The sequence below is a fragment of the Hippoglossus hippoglossus genome, chromosome 20 (genome assembly GCF_009819705.1).
Source record: "Hippoglossus hippoglossus isolate fHipHip1 chromosome 20, fHipHip1.pri, whole genome shotgun sequence".
Classification (NCBI taxonomy): Eukaryota; Metazoa; Chordata; class Actinopteri; order Pleuronectiformes; family Pleuronectidae; genus Hippoglossus; species Hippoglossus hippoglossus.
The window spans coordinates 5,235,057-5,246,774 of NC_047170.1; the positions used below are offsets into that span (position 1 = coordinate 5,235,057).

At 43.2% G+C, this 11,718-nt stretch overlaps 2 protein-coding genes across 5 annotated transcripts in view; both read left to right on the forward strand.

Moving 5' to 3' along the window:
- The window catches only part of ccny (cyclin Y), a 39,958-nt gene extending 39,105 nt beyond the window's left edge, over nt 1-853 (forward strand). For all 4 annotated transcript variants that reach the window (XM_034572482.1, XM_034572484.1, XM_034572483.1 and 1 more), the window contains one exon: nt 591-853. In XM_034572482.1, the coding sequence (XP_034428373.1) occupies nt 591-707 (117 nt within the window). In that variant the 3' untranslated portion in view covers nt 708-853. The remainder of the gene's footprint in view (nt 1-590) is intronic.
- Nucleotides 854-7,384: 6,531 nt separating this feature from the next.
- On the forward strand, nt 7,385-10,889 carry LOC117753934 (gap junction delta-4 protein). Its single transcript, XM_034572481.1, has 2 exons — nt 7,385-8,170; nt 8,347-10,889. The coding sequence occupies exons 1-2, from the start codon at nt 8,107-8,109 to the stop codon at nt 9,543-9,545; spliced, it is 1,263 nt and encodes a 420-aa protein (XP_034428372.1). The 5' UTR covers nt 7,385-8,106; the 3' UTR covers nt 9,546-10,889.
- The last annotated feature ends 829 nt before the right edge of the window (nt 10,890-11,718 follow it).

Sequence of the window (11,718 nt, forward strand, 5' to 3'; positions counted from 1 at the left end):
TCTGAACAGGGCCACAGAGAAGTGGAAGTAGATTTCGATATTGGAGCTCAGATCGGACAGAAACATAACGAAAGATGGGAAAAGGAAGCGGTTTGATCAAATCTGAGTCAGATTAGAAGCTTCCTGACTGTGAAATACAATAAACCAAGACCATCAGGGTAATTAGTATTTTGGAGAGCTTCAGCTCAACGCACATAAACACAGAGACACAAAGCACGGAGTGTGGATCCTCTGTTGGGCGACGGATGTTGCTGTGTAATTAGCTTCTCTGCGCCAACATCTGTCCCTCTGCCTTTCTGCACTTAGCATTTCAAACAGGTCTGAGACACAGTGTTGATGTTGGAGGATGAATCTGCCTGCTTTCTTTCACTCTCTTCATCTAAAATAGACTATTCATCTAAAGCAGACATTTTGACATTTCCCAGCAGCAAAGTACTGGTATAATTAATAACATAAATAATGGCTGCTTGACTTTCTTGTTCCAGAGCCGTTGTACTGTGCATGATGTCTGAATTGTACTTCAGTAGATTACAGATATTTGTTAATGTTACTAGTGCTTTCGATGACAACATTTTTCTTTTGACTTCCAGGCCATCTCACGGTTATGTGACGACATATACAAGGACTTAAGGAAACACGCCAAGAAGAGGTCAGTGAGCGCAGACAACCTCACGGTGGTGCGGTGGTGTCCGGCCATCCTTTCCTAACACCGGCTGCCGGCAGCGTGCGTCGGACGAGCACATAGACCTGTCACACGTACTCTGATCTCTGCCAAACCAGGTGGGCAGCAGTCCTGTGGACCAGTGTCTGGAATACACACACACACACACACACACACACACACACACACACACACACACACACACACACACACACACACACACACACACACACACACACACACACACACACACACACACACACACACACACACACACACACACACACACACACACACACACACACACACACACACACACACACACACACACACACAAACAAACAAACAATCTGGCACTTTTACAAGTGTGATTGCGCCCTCCCTGGGTCGTTGTACATAAAACAAGTCCCACTGGCTGCCTGCACTGAACCAAACGGAGCTGAGCTGAACCAAACTGAAGTGTGTGTGTGACTGAGAGCTGTTGCAATGAAGACCTGGACTGCAGAAAAGAAGAGGCGGCCAAATGGAAACATAGAGTGTGTGAAGCTGGTAGAAGAAAAAATAGGAACAAAGTGTAAAGTGGAATACAACTCATGACAGCGGCAGCAGCGTTTCATAATTCCCTTAGAGGCTCAACTGTTTTATACGGTTGATTGACGGGGGCCATGAACATTCCTTTATTTTTAATATTTCGGCTCGGTCTGTTTCTTGATGGCACATCTAAAACTTTAAATTCTCATTTCCTCACTCTTGCTGTTCTTTACCTGTTTATTCACATTTCCGTCCAGAAAGCTCAAACACACACAAAGGAGGGACGTGTACATTCCACTGTTAACTTTAGTGTACAGTTAATAAATTACCGGACTGCGTATCGTCAGCCCTCCTCGACGTGATGTCTCATTTACATCGTAGCCATTTAACCGAAGCTCTCATGCAGAGGGTGGATGCAAGTCAGTGTTTAGCTCAAGGGCGCTGTGGCAGGACCTAGGAATTCAACAGTGTACCGATCCAGTTGCAGAACGGTTTATCTCGACCACCATTCAGATTCAGCTTAAAAGCAATATCCATGCAGCACATGTACTTGGGAGAAGACAGACTGGACGACGGGGGGTCCACTACTCTGAGACATACTGTTGTACTTTCTTCACTGCCATTGTCCCAACCTGTGGTGCCTGTAATAAGCTAGTTTAACACTCCCCCCCCCCCCCCCCCCCCCCCCTTTTTCTAGTGGAGGAAATAAAGAACAAAGAACTGAAGTATTTTTATTTCTTCAACATTTTGTACGGTTCTTCCAGCTAACAAACAAACAAACAGCACAAACGGAATAACGACATTTAGAAGCCACTTAACGCATGATTCTGCAGGGTTGTTTTTCTTGATGTTCTTCTGGGGAGGACCGAAATGAAGGGAAATGTATCGAGTGACAATTCTGACAAACTTACAAAAAGATAGATTGTAAAAAATAAATAAAAAAGATCTAAATTGTTTCTGTACAGTGTAAATACAGCTCCAGTGTGCAAATCTGTAGACTGAAGTCGTACTGTTAAAAAAAAAAACACAAAACCCTTCCCCAAATAATGATGTTAGGATATTTATATTGGATCCGTTTTCAATGTACATGATGGGGAGGGTAAATATGATTAAAGTAAGTATTAACATTTAAATGGGAGACACCACTGAAGATTTTTCTGTCTTGTTTTCTTGTTCTGATGTGTTCACACTGCAGGAAATGCCATTTTATGTATCACATTCTTCATACGGTATAGATAGATGTACTGTATTGATCCCAAATTGGGAAATTATTGAAGTAAAAGGCACATTTTAATAATATGAATTCTTAGCCCCACTCTCTGTAAACATTGCCAGATTCATAGATTTCTGATTAAAGTAAATAATACCTGTTTTGTATGGAGTCCTGAATCTGACTTAATATATCAGGTTTCCAGATCGATGAAATATAAAGGGGTTAAATAAAAAAAAAAAGGCTTTGGAAGAACCTTTTGAGTAAGAGTAAATATGTTTTACATCTATTTTACCAACTGATTAGTGGTGAAGTAAAAAACAACTTTTACAGCAGTTGGTCAGTTTTGGGGCTCCACAGTTTTTTATTGGAAATAACTGATATTTTTGCTTTTTTTCTTGACATTCTTCACCTCAGAAATAGGAAAATATACAGGAATATAGTCGAGGCTAATCCCAGTAAATCTCGGGTAAAATCTCAGATTTAATTGGTTCATTTCATTTGAGTTTTTTGAGGATATGATTTGATCAGTGGGTCAAGTAATGTCTTTAAACTATAAACTTTACAATAGTGGTTGTTTGCCTTATGGTCATCTGGACTCACATTATTCTTGACTACATCACTGTATGCTTAAAAACATCAGTACATAACCTGGAGATGTCAACATTTTATAAAAAACTAAAAAAAATCAGGAAAAGGTCTAATTCCGAACAGCGTAGGCTCCTTCAAGCCTCTGGGTTATTTTGTGCATTTCATCAGCAACTTCCACGTCTGTGATTTAAGTCACGTTTCGTTCAGCTTCTAGAATCAGTCGGCCGGGTGTGTGAGATCTCCACCACTGACCAGCTGCTGTGAGAAGGGACAGACCAGTATGGACCGTCCTGTTCCATGCTTTGCTCTGAACCACTTGCACATAAATAAAAGTACATGAAAAAGGAGTCGGGACTCGGAGAGAGCAGCTGTCGTTTCACACGGTGCTTTGAACGAGTGGGGAGTAAAAGTACAGAATATACGTCTTTAGGAAAAGTAACGTCGCTGGAGTTGCTGTTGTGAGTTCAAACTGTGAGAGGTGTTTGAAGATTGTATATCCTATTTATTGTTTGTAAGTGTGCGTGCGTACAGCCCAGTGAAGCGTTGATGCCATGTGGTCAACTGTTCCGAGTCCTGAGATGGAGAATACCCCCCCCGACAGACCGTGGGTCCGTGGCGTCCTGTCTGATGGTTACTAGGTGTGTGTGTGTCATAGCCTTGTGCACTGAACTCTACCTCTGCATAGGGTTTTACTTCTCTCTCGGTTTTCCTTCCTCGCTTCAGTGACAAGTTTTGGATTTTTACAAATTTCGGCTTTGATCCTGACGGTTTCCTGTGCTAACGTCAGTCAACTGCTGTAGCTGTGACCTGTTTTATTTGTTTGTTTTTTCATGGGTATTTTCAACGAGTTGTACTGTATTCTGTCGTTATCGTCAGTGGATTTCTTCCCTTTTAGTGAGTCGGTTATTTGTTCCTGTTCTCAGTTTGCCAAACTCAGATCTCTCTCTTTCTCTGTGTTCTTTCTTCTTTGTATGTTTTTTTTTTCTCTTATGATTTAAAGAACTGCTCCCGATTCTTCTTCTCTTCTGAAGCAATGTTTAGAGAATCCTGCAAGAATTAAACTTTACATTCTTTAAATAAAACCACATGTGTGACTCTTGTTTTATCATAATTTCCAATTGGAAGAGGTAATAGTGACACAAACACACACACTGAGATCTCAAACCTTCCTCCATGGAGTTATCACAAATGCTTTCCACTTGGTCGCACAATATTTCGAGATGTTCTTCCTGTATTGTGCGACTGACTCAGCAGGGTTCCTCCTCCCACAGAGAACCATTTAAATGGCTCAGAGCAAGTGCTAATACAGAGATTACACTCTGCCATATTGTCACTCGGGGACACATTTAATCCTCTATATTAGCCTTCATTTGCATTTCAATCACCTCTCTGCTGAAGTGTTATACAAGTCAATTCAGCACAATGAAGAGGTGCTGTGGGCTTTTGTTAAAAAACGCTTTCCAATTTCCTTTCAGAGAGTTTTAGGAAGATTTGATCTCTTACCTTGGTTTGAGGACACCGGCACAACACACGCTTTTCTTCAGACAACTGTGAAGGTTCCAGATGCACAACATCAGATTGTGTAAAAGCTGCGAGGTTGAGCCTCAAATGTCACGACCATTTATTGTCAGGTTTATTTTCTCTAAAGTGACATTTGTGTCCTGAGGCGTTCTTTCTTGTCCTTCGTGCCAAATGATGTTTCCGTGTGCACATTGATCTCTCCACAAAAAAGAAGACAAAATCAGACACTGTGTAGAAGATGAATGGAAACGCTGGTCTCTCATACCATCATAAACAGTGGGTTGCTATAGCACATATAGGAAGCACACATAGGAATGCATATGTAAACTGCTTCAATTCAATGTAAAAAGAGTGGTTTTGTTGTGTTTTATATTTTGTAGCTGGTCATATTAGCAAACAGATGTCTAGTATACCCCCAGAAGACGTGTATCAACATTGTCAATCCTTTGGAGATGTGTCAGTGAATTATTCACTCTCCTTGTGCCTTTGATTTTGGTCTCCACCACATGCTGCACTACAGTGATAGAAACACGAGACACTCATTGAACGTCGGACTTAAATGAAGATATTAACAAGTGCCGCTTTAAGAGGATGAGAAATTGTCTGATCCTTCATAAAACCCATATTTTTGGCCATTTGCACATTTATGTACTTTTCATTCTCTCAGGTCGTCTGGAACAAGTCTGTCTGTTCCTGAGTCAAAAATCAAAAATGGAGAAGCAGCGTTCAGTTTTAATGCTTCACATATTCCACTATTCTCAGTTGTGTACAGTCGAGGAATGAAGACTTTTTGTTTGCCCTTTTTTTTTGTGAACAAATTTAGCAAGCTGTGCAAAAAGCACAGATGCTCAGTTATTTATAAAGATACACCCCTCCCTCTGGCAACATCCCACCCAATAATAAATTCCATGGGGTTATCATTAACATAAAATCCTCTGTAATGCAGAAAGACAGCAACTGTGTGAGCTCATGTTATATCAGGCATAAAATCTATCCAAAAATACAAGTTTATATTGTATAAAGGCAGCAATATATAAGACATCTTTAGAAAGGTGTGTGTGTGTGTTGCAGCAGCACAAGGTGTTTCTCATTGCCCTGTTAGCAACAATCAGACTGTCTCAAGCAGCTGAAGGGAACATTAACACTGTTCTGCACTAAATTACACTCTGAGGACGTCTGTGTGTGTGTGTCTTAACTTTACATGTCTGTATTGTCAAAGTATCTTAAATTAGCATTTTATTTGTTGCTGAGTGTTTCTGGAATGGTTGCACCTGTTGAGCCCCCCACCATGCTTAATTGGGCAGATGGTATGTTCCAGTTTAAGTACAGGCTGACAGGCCACAGGCCCAGTCACTGTGCTGTGGTGGTTGTCTGTTGTAAGGTTGTGGGGTTCATGTTTGTTCTTTAGTTCAGCTTTGATTTCAAATTGAGTGTCCTTAACCTTTATTGGGTTTGTTTTTGCTTTGACCCATCTTGCTGTAACTTCCATGAATTAAACGTTTCCTTCTCCTTGGAGATGCTCACTCTTAATGCTGGCAAGGAAAGCCATCATGGGGAAGTGGGTTGGAGACGACCCTCCCTCTATTTCTATGCAGAAATCATTGATATGTTTTTCATTAGTCTTTGTCCAGAAATGGAAGAGATGATTGGAGTTGTTGGGAGTAAATCTGACTATTCTGCATTCAAGTGGTCAGCAATTATCTGAAATGGAAGAGATGAGAACATGTACCAACATTGTTTCATTTCCCTATAATGTGGGTACTGTCCCTCCTTTACACTGTGGATCACTCGTGACATTTTGTTCTGTGTTGTGTTTTGGAAAAATCTCCAGTTCCAGTTCTACATTGTTCATTTAAATAAATTGCAGCACTTTTCTGGCCTATCCGCTTTGTGAATTTTAAATAGAATCCATTCCACTCCCCCATCTCACTTAACCCATAGCCAACCTTTTATAATGAGCCTGTTTTTTTGTTGTTGCTTAGAGCCAGTATGGAAGTGCTAACTGACCACTGGTCTGTAGTGATTATGAGTCAGGGCAACTACCTCCAGCCATGTGTCCAACAGAGACAAACCTTTTTCCATGAGAGAACTTACATTTTTACATCAGATTCTGGGTGAGATGTGCACTATATGAGAACCTCGTTTTTAAGTCTGATCGGTTGGAAATGAAGTTAATCTGTCCAAATGTCACATGTGAAATGGTAATCAAACTTTTCACACAATTCAAAGCGCTTTACAAATGATTGACAAAATATAGGATGTTTAAATATGTGTTAAACACTCAGTTTTAGAGACGAATGAAAATAAAAGAAATCAATAATTGAAAAGACCACAATAAAAGAAATATATATATATATACACTACACACTAAATAGGTGGGTTTTAGATTTACGGTTTTAAAAATACCAACAGATCCTCTGAGGGCTGTTCCAGTGATTTTGTAACAGCTGAAAGCAGCATCACCAAATATTTTGGTTCAGGTCTTGTGTAACAGCTAAAAGAGAAGAACCAGATCTTAATAATAATAATAATCATATCAATAATAACTTGAATTTATATAGCGCCTTTCAAGAGACCCAAGGACACTTTACATGTCTGTAAGTTCAAAAGAAATAATAAAGGGACCTTACTGATTATAAACGACAAGCATTTCTGATCAATTGTGTGGTGCAAATCCAGGTTGTTCCTTTTTATAAATAATAGAAGAAAATCGAAAGGAAAAGTAACAGGTAACCAGGGTAATAATTGGGCATCACGTGTGCTCTCCTTTTGGTCTTTGTCAGCACTCGTACGGCAGCTTGTTGAATGAATTGTAACTGAAGTGTGTCCTTTGGTTAGACCTGAAAGCATGCATCAGTCTAATGGGCTAATGTGGTTGATTTAATTATTAGAAGTACTGTTGTGCTTCAGATTAATGATTAAAGATGCCGTTACTTCCCATGATGTTAAACGATCATAAAATCGGTTCTTAACTCTCATAAACTGGAATCAACTTTACAGCCTTCTCTCCTTTCACGAGGGCTAATCCACCGTCTGCATATCTACACGTTACCTTGATTTATCACTGGAAGATGCACGCTGAACGTGTGTATCTGTTTTGCAGCGTCCGGTTTGAACGTGCTTGCCATTGTGCTTGAGAACTTAACACTGCCGTTTAGAGTGAGTGAGGAGGAGGCTCACTCCTCTTCTGTAAGGACGACCAGCAGCACCAAAATATCTCTGCAATGCCAGGACGGCAACATGCTGGAAGTGTGTTTAAGAATAGACCCACAATGGGGGCTCGCTCCTGTCTTCCGTTGTCTGAGGACAGACGGCAGTTGTCTGCAGGGTACAGAGGCAGAGGTAAGACAAGAGGATCTGCGTGGTCCAGAGGAGAGAATCCCCGTGTCAGACTGTCACTGGAAACCTTGTGTCCAACCTCCTGGAGGTTATTGTGCCCCTGGAGGTTATTGTGCCCCTGGAAACCACTCTGCCCCTGGGAAAGGGTAGATGTGGGAAGAGGAGAAGAACGATAGTTGGATAAGGTTTGAGCTGCTGGCTTAGTTTTCGCTGTGGCCTGGAACCTGAGGACCAGAAGATCAAGTGCGTAATCATGGCTGGACCAAGTGCTTCTGAGATCATCTTTATCTCAGTCAATCACAGCATCACTTTGATGGGTGAGTTGGCTTTCTGGCTTATTTAAATATGTCATTCTTGTATGATTTGTGTGCATGGAAATATTGAGTTTAAAACTCGAGCAATTTCAGATTATTTTTTTTGGGGGGCCAGTTTATCATAAAATCTCCCTAGTCCTATCAGAACATATTAAAATCCCCATGTGCTTTCCTTCCAGGGAAGGTGTGGCTCATTGTGATGCTCTTCCTCCGCATCCTGATCCTCCTCTTGGCAGGTTACCCTCTCTACCAGGACGAGCAGGAGCGATTCGTGTGCAACACCATTCAGCCTGGTTGCGCCAACGTGTGCTTCGATCTGTTCTCCCCCGTCTCTCTCTTCCGCTTCTGGCTGGTGCAGCTCGTCACCTTGTGTATCCCTTACTTCATCTTCATCATCTACGTGGTTCACAAGGTGTCCAATGGCCTCACCGTGGATCTGAACACCTCCGGTCACATCAGCGCCACGCCACTGTTCAAGATCCGTCACGAGCCGTTCAGCAAGAGGTCCATGAACAAGGCTCCTCTGGTAGCTGAGGGCTTCACAGGAGGATACATCCTACACCTGATGTTTCGGACCTTGCTGGAGGCTGGGTTTGGAGCTGCTCACTACTACCTGTTTGGTTTCTACATCCCCAGGAGGTTCCTGTGCCAGCATCCACCGTGCACCACCCAGGTGGACTGCTACATCTCCAGGCCCACGGAGAAGACCGTGATGCTCAACTTCATGCTTGGCATGGCTGCTCTGTCCCTTTCCTTAAACGTGTTGGATTTCATCTGCGCGATCAAGCGCTCAGTGAGGCAGAAGATCAAGAAGAAGATGATGATGGAGAAAATATATGAGGAAGAGCAATGTTTCCTCTCAGGCGGGGAAACTTCTAAGGGAATGGACATAAATGCTCCCCTGGCTCAGCAGGATTTAGAGGGGGAAGCTGGTCAAATGGGGGGTTTCCGGAAGAGGAGAGGTAGCGGAGGGGGGGCGCTCGCTTTAGCTCTAGAGCCACCTCTCTTGGAGAACTCCTCTCTTCCCCGGACTCCAGGATCCACAGGTTGCAACACCAACGGGAACAATGGCTATTCTGTTACCCAAGAGGAGCATCCGGAAAGGAACGGCAGTGAGGTGGCTCTCTGTCCCCCGGAGCCAATGGGGACGCCCAGATCCATTCGCGTTAGCAAGCGCAATAGAGTCAAACCGCCACCTCCCCCCAGACGGGACCTTGGGTTGCCCCCTGGGGCATCGGTGGGGCAAACTGGGGATGGTTCCCCGGCAGCAAAAACCTGTACCAGAAGGGTGGGTCAGTACACGCTGGTGGAGCTGGGTAGTGGTGCAGAGCCTCAGTGCAACGATGATGCTCAGGACAAAAGATCAGAGTGGGTTTGACTGCTTTCATTTCCAGGTTATTTTGAAACCTAGGAGTGGGGCACATGGATGTGAGAGTAATATGAGAAAAGGATTGAGTTAGCACAGCGGCAGCAACTGTTGGAGCCGACATCCTGCCCTGCTCTCAACCTCAGTTGACAACACAGACTGCGCTGCCACTCGGAGAATCCAGAACAGCAATTCATTCACCGAGACGCCTCGGACGTATGAGGCACACCATCGTAGCACATTGCCTTCGTTTCTATCCCAGTGACGCAAAACGACAAGAATTCAAGTCACGACTTAGTCATAACAAAACAGGTCAGGAATGACAGGACACTCGAGCCTCAAGTGTCCCTGAGCAAATCTCAACCTTGAGAAAATCTAAAAAGAGTGCAGTCCACCTGTTTGTCCCCTTGTTGGCTTTCCCCTACCACCAATGACAGACTGTTCATAAACAAAGGCAGGCCTTGACTTTTTCCACCTACACAAACACCCAACCCTACCATTGTCATTCTATGTGATACACCCAAAGACCCCCTCTGATGTGTGTGGGTCACAGGGGTTAATGTGGATGCAGGTAGCCTATGGGCCCGGCGCCTGGATGTTAAGGTGACCTTTCAGGAGGTCGAAACGAGAGACAATCATCCCGCTAAGGTGCTGTTACTGGGCTCGTGGAAGAGAATAGGATTCCTCCGTCAGCAGTGAAGGACACGACGAAGTCCCCTTAAAGCCAGCATAGGATCACAAAGCAATTACGCTCCCCCATAGGGGCTCTGTATTTATGGAGACAGCTTGTCACTCTATTTCAGGGCCTCGTGGAGCTTAGGAGGAATACAAGCCTTAACATACACTGACACTAGAAATAGAGCACGGCGGAGCTCTGCAAAGGAGCAGCGTGGTCTGATGCCCTTCAGGATGTCTGCACCCGGCTCGCTTTGGTTTCACTTTGATCAAAGCTCATTCGCTAATGTGGATCGGACACCTGCATCGCACTGACACATGTCGATCACAGACGTTACGATAACAATCGAAGCATATATGGCTTTTTGCTGAAAGGCTTCTGGGTTTGTCAGCAGTTTCTGAACATCCCGGGACTCTGACACTCCCACAGTAAATCAGCAGCATCACCACTGGATTGTCGCTCTATAGCTCAGGGGTCGGTCTTTGTGTAAATGGATAGCTTTTGATCTTCCTCCTCTTCTGGGCTCCTTTGAAGCAACACAAAAAGCTCCCGGCGTCATATCTCACCTGTATCCATGGAGCGCTGCGCCCAAAGAAGCTAGACCAGGGGGGGGGGGGGGGGGTTTCACAGTGACGCGTCTTCTGCACACACACCCAGTGTTGACTGTAAACGCACGACCTTACTTTCACCCAAGCTGGACTCTGTTACACTTGTTGATCATTGGTTTTCTGCACTCTAATATCTGTTGGTAGATGAACATTCTGGAAATGAGTCCCATGAAGAGCCATCAAGTGTTATTTTTTGTTGTAGTATATTATGTAGTAATGTGTAGTATATCATATTCCAATAAAATGTTCTTATCTTTCATGTGAAATTATGTATTTGTTTGTTTTCATGTGTTTCACCGAATGACTTCAATAGAAAGTGATATTTGTGTCATAGATATATCTTTTCATTAGAGTTATTGATATTCTATAAAAACTACTATGACATTGACGATGGCGTCATTTTCAAAGCACTTTAATAAAACTATTGTTTGGTCCAGTCCATCGTGCTGTGAAAGCTTCAGTACTGTTTGACGTCATGCTGCACTCCAGTGAAGCAAAGTGTGAAAGGCTGCCATGTTGAATCCAGTACTTGAAATCAGTGCCTCTGGTGTTGGGAGGAAATACTTAGAAATGTGAATATTTGTCTTCAGAAATCTCGGAAAACAAAAGTTATTAAAAGTTGGGGTGAATTATCTTTAAGCTCTTTGTTGAAATGCAGATCTACAGGTCAGACTGGGAACCAGGGCTGGATTCCCCTGCTGAAGGGTCCTGGGGCAAAATTTAACTGTGGGGCCCCATTCTTCCTCAAGTCCCCCTCAGGCCTCCTGTTCCACAGTCACGGAACCTTGTCACTATTAAACCCCAATCATTGGTTAACTTACTACATAATATATCAAAGAGCTTCAGTTGTTGCGAGTGGAATTTGTATTGCAGGTGTACATACTGTGAAAGGAAAAATAAA

Bases quoted from the DNA above. Each gene is read 5' to 3' on its own strand.
- LOC117753934 (XM_034572481.1), top strand. From the start codon at position 8,107: ATGGCTGGACCAAGTGCTTCTGAGATCATCTTTATCTCAGTCAATCAC. The intron at 8,171-8,346 runs GTGAGTTGGCTT...CTTTCCTTCCAG, and splicing joins TCACAGCATCACTTTGATGG to GGAAGGTGTGGCTCATTGTG.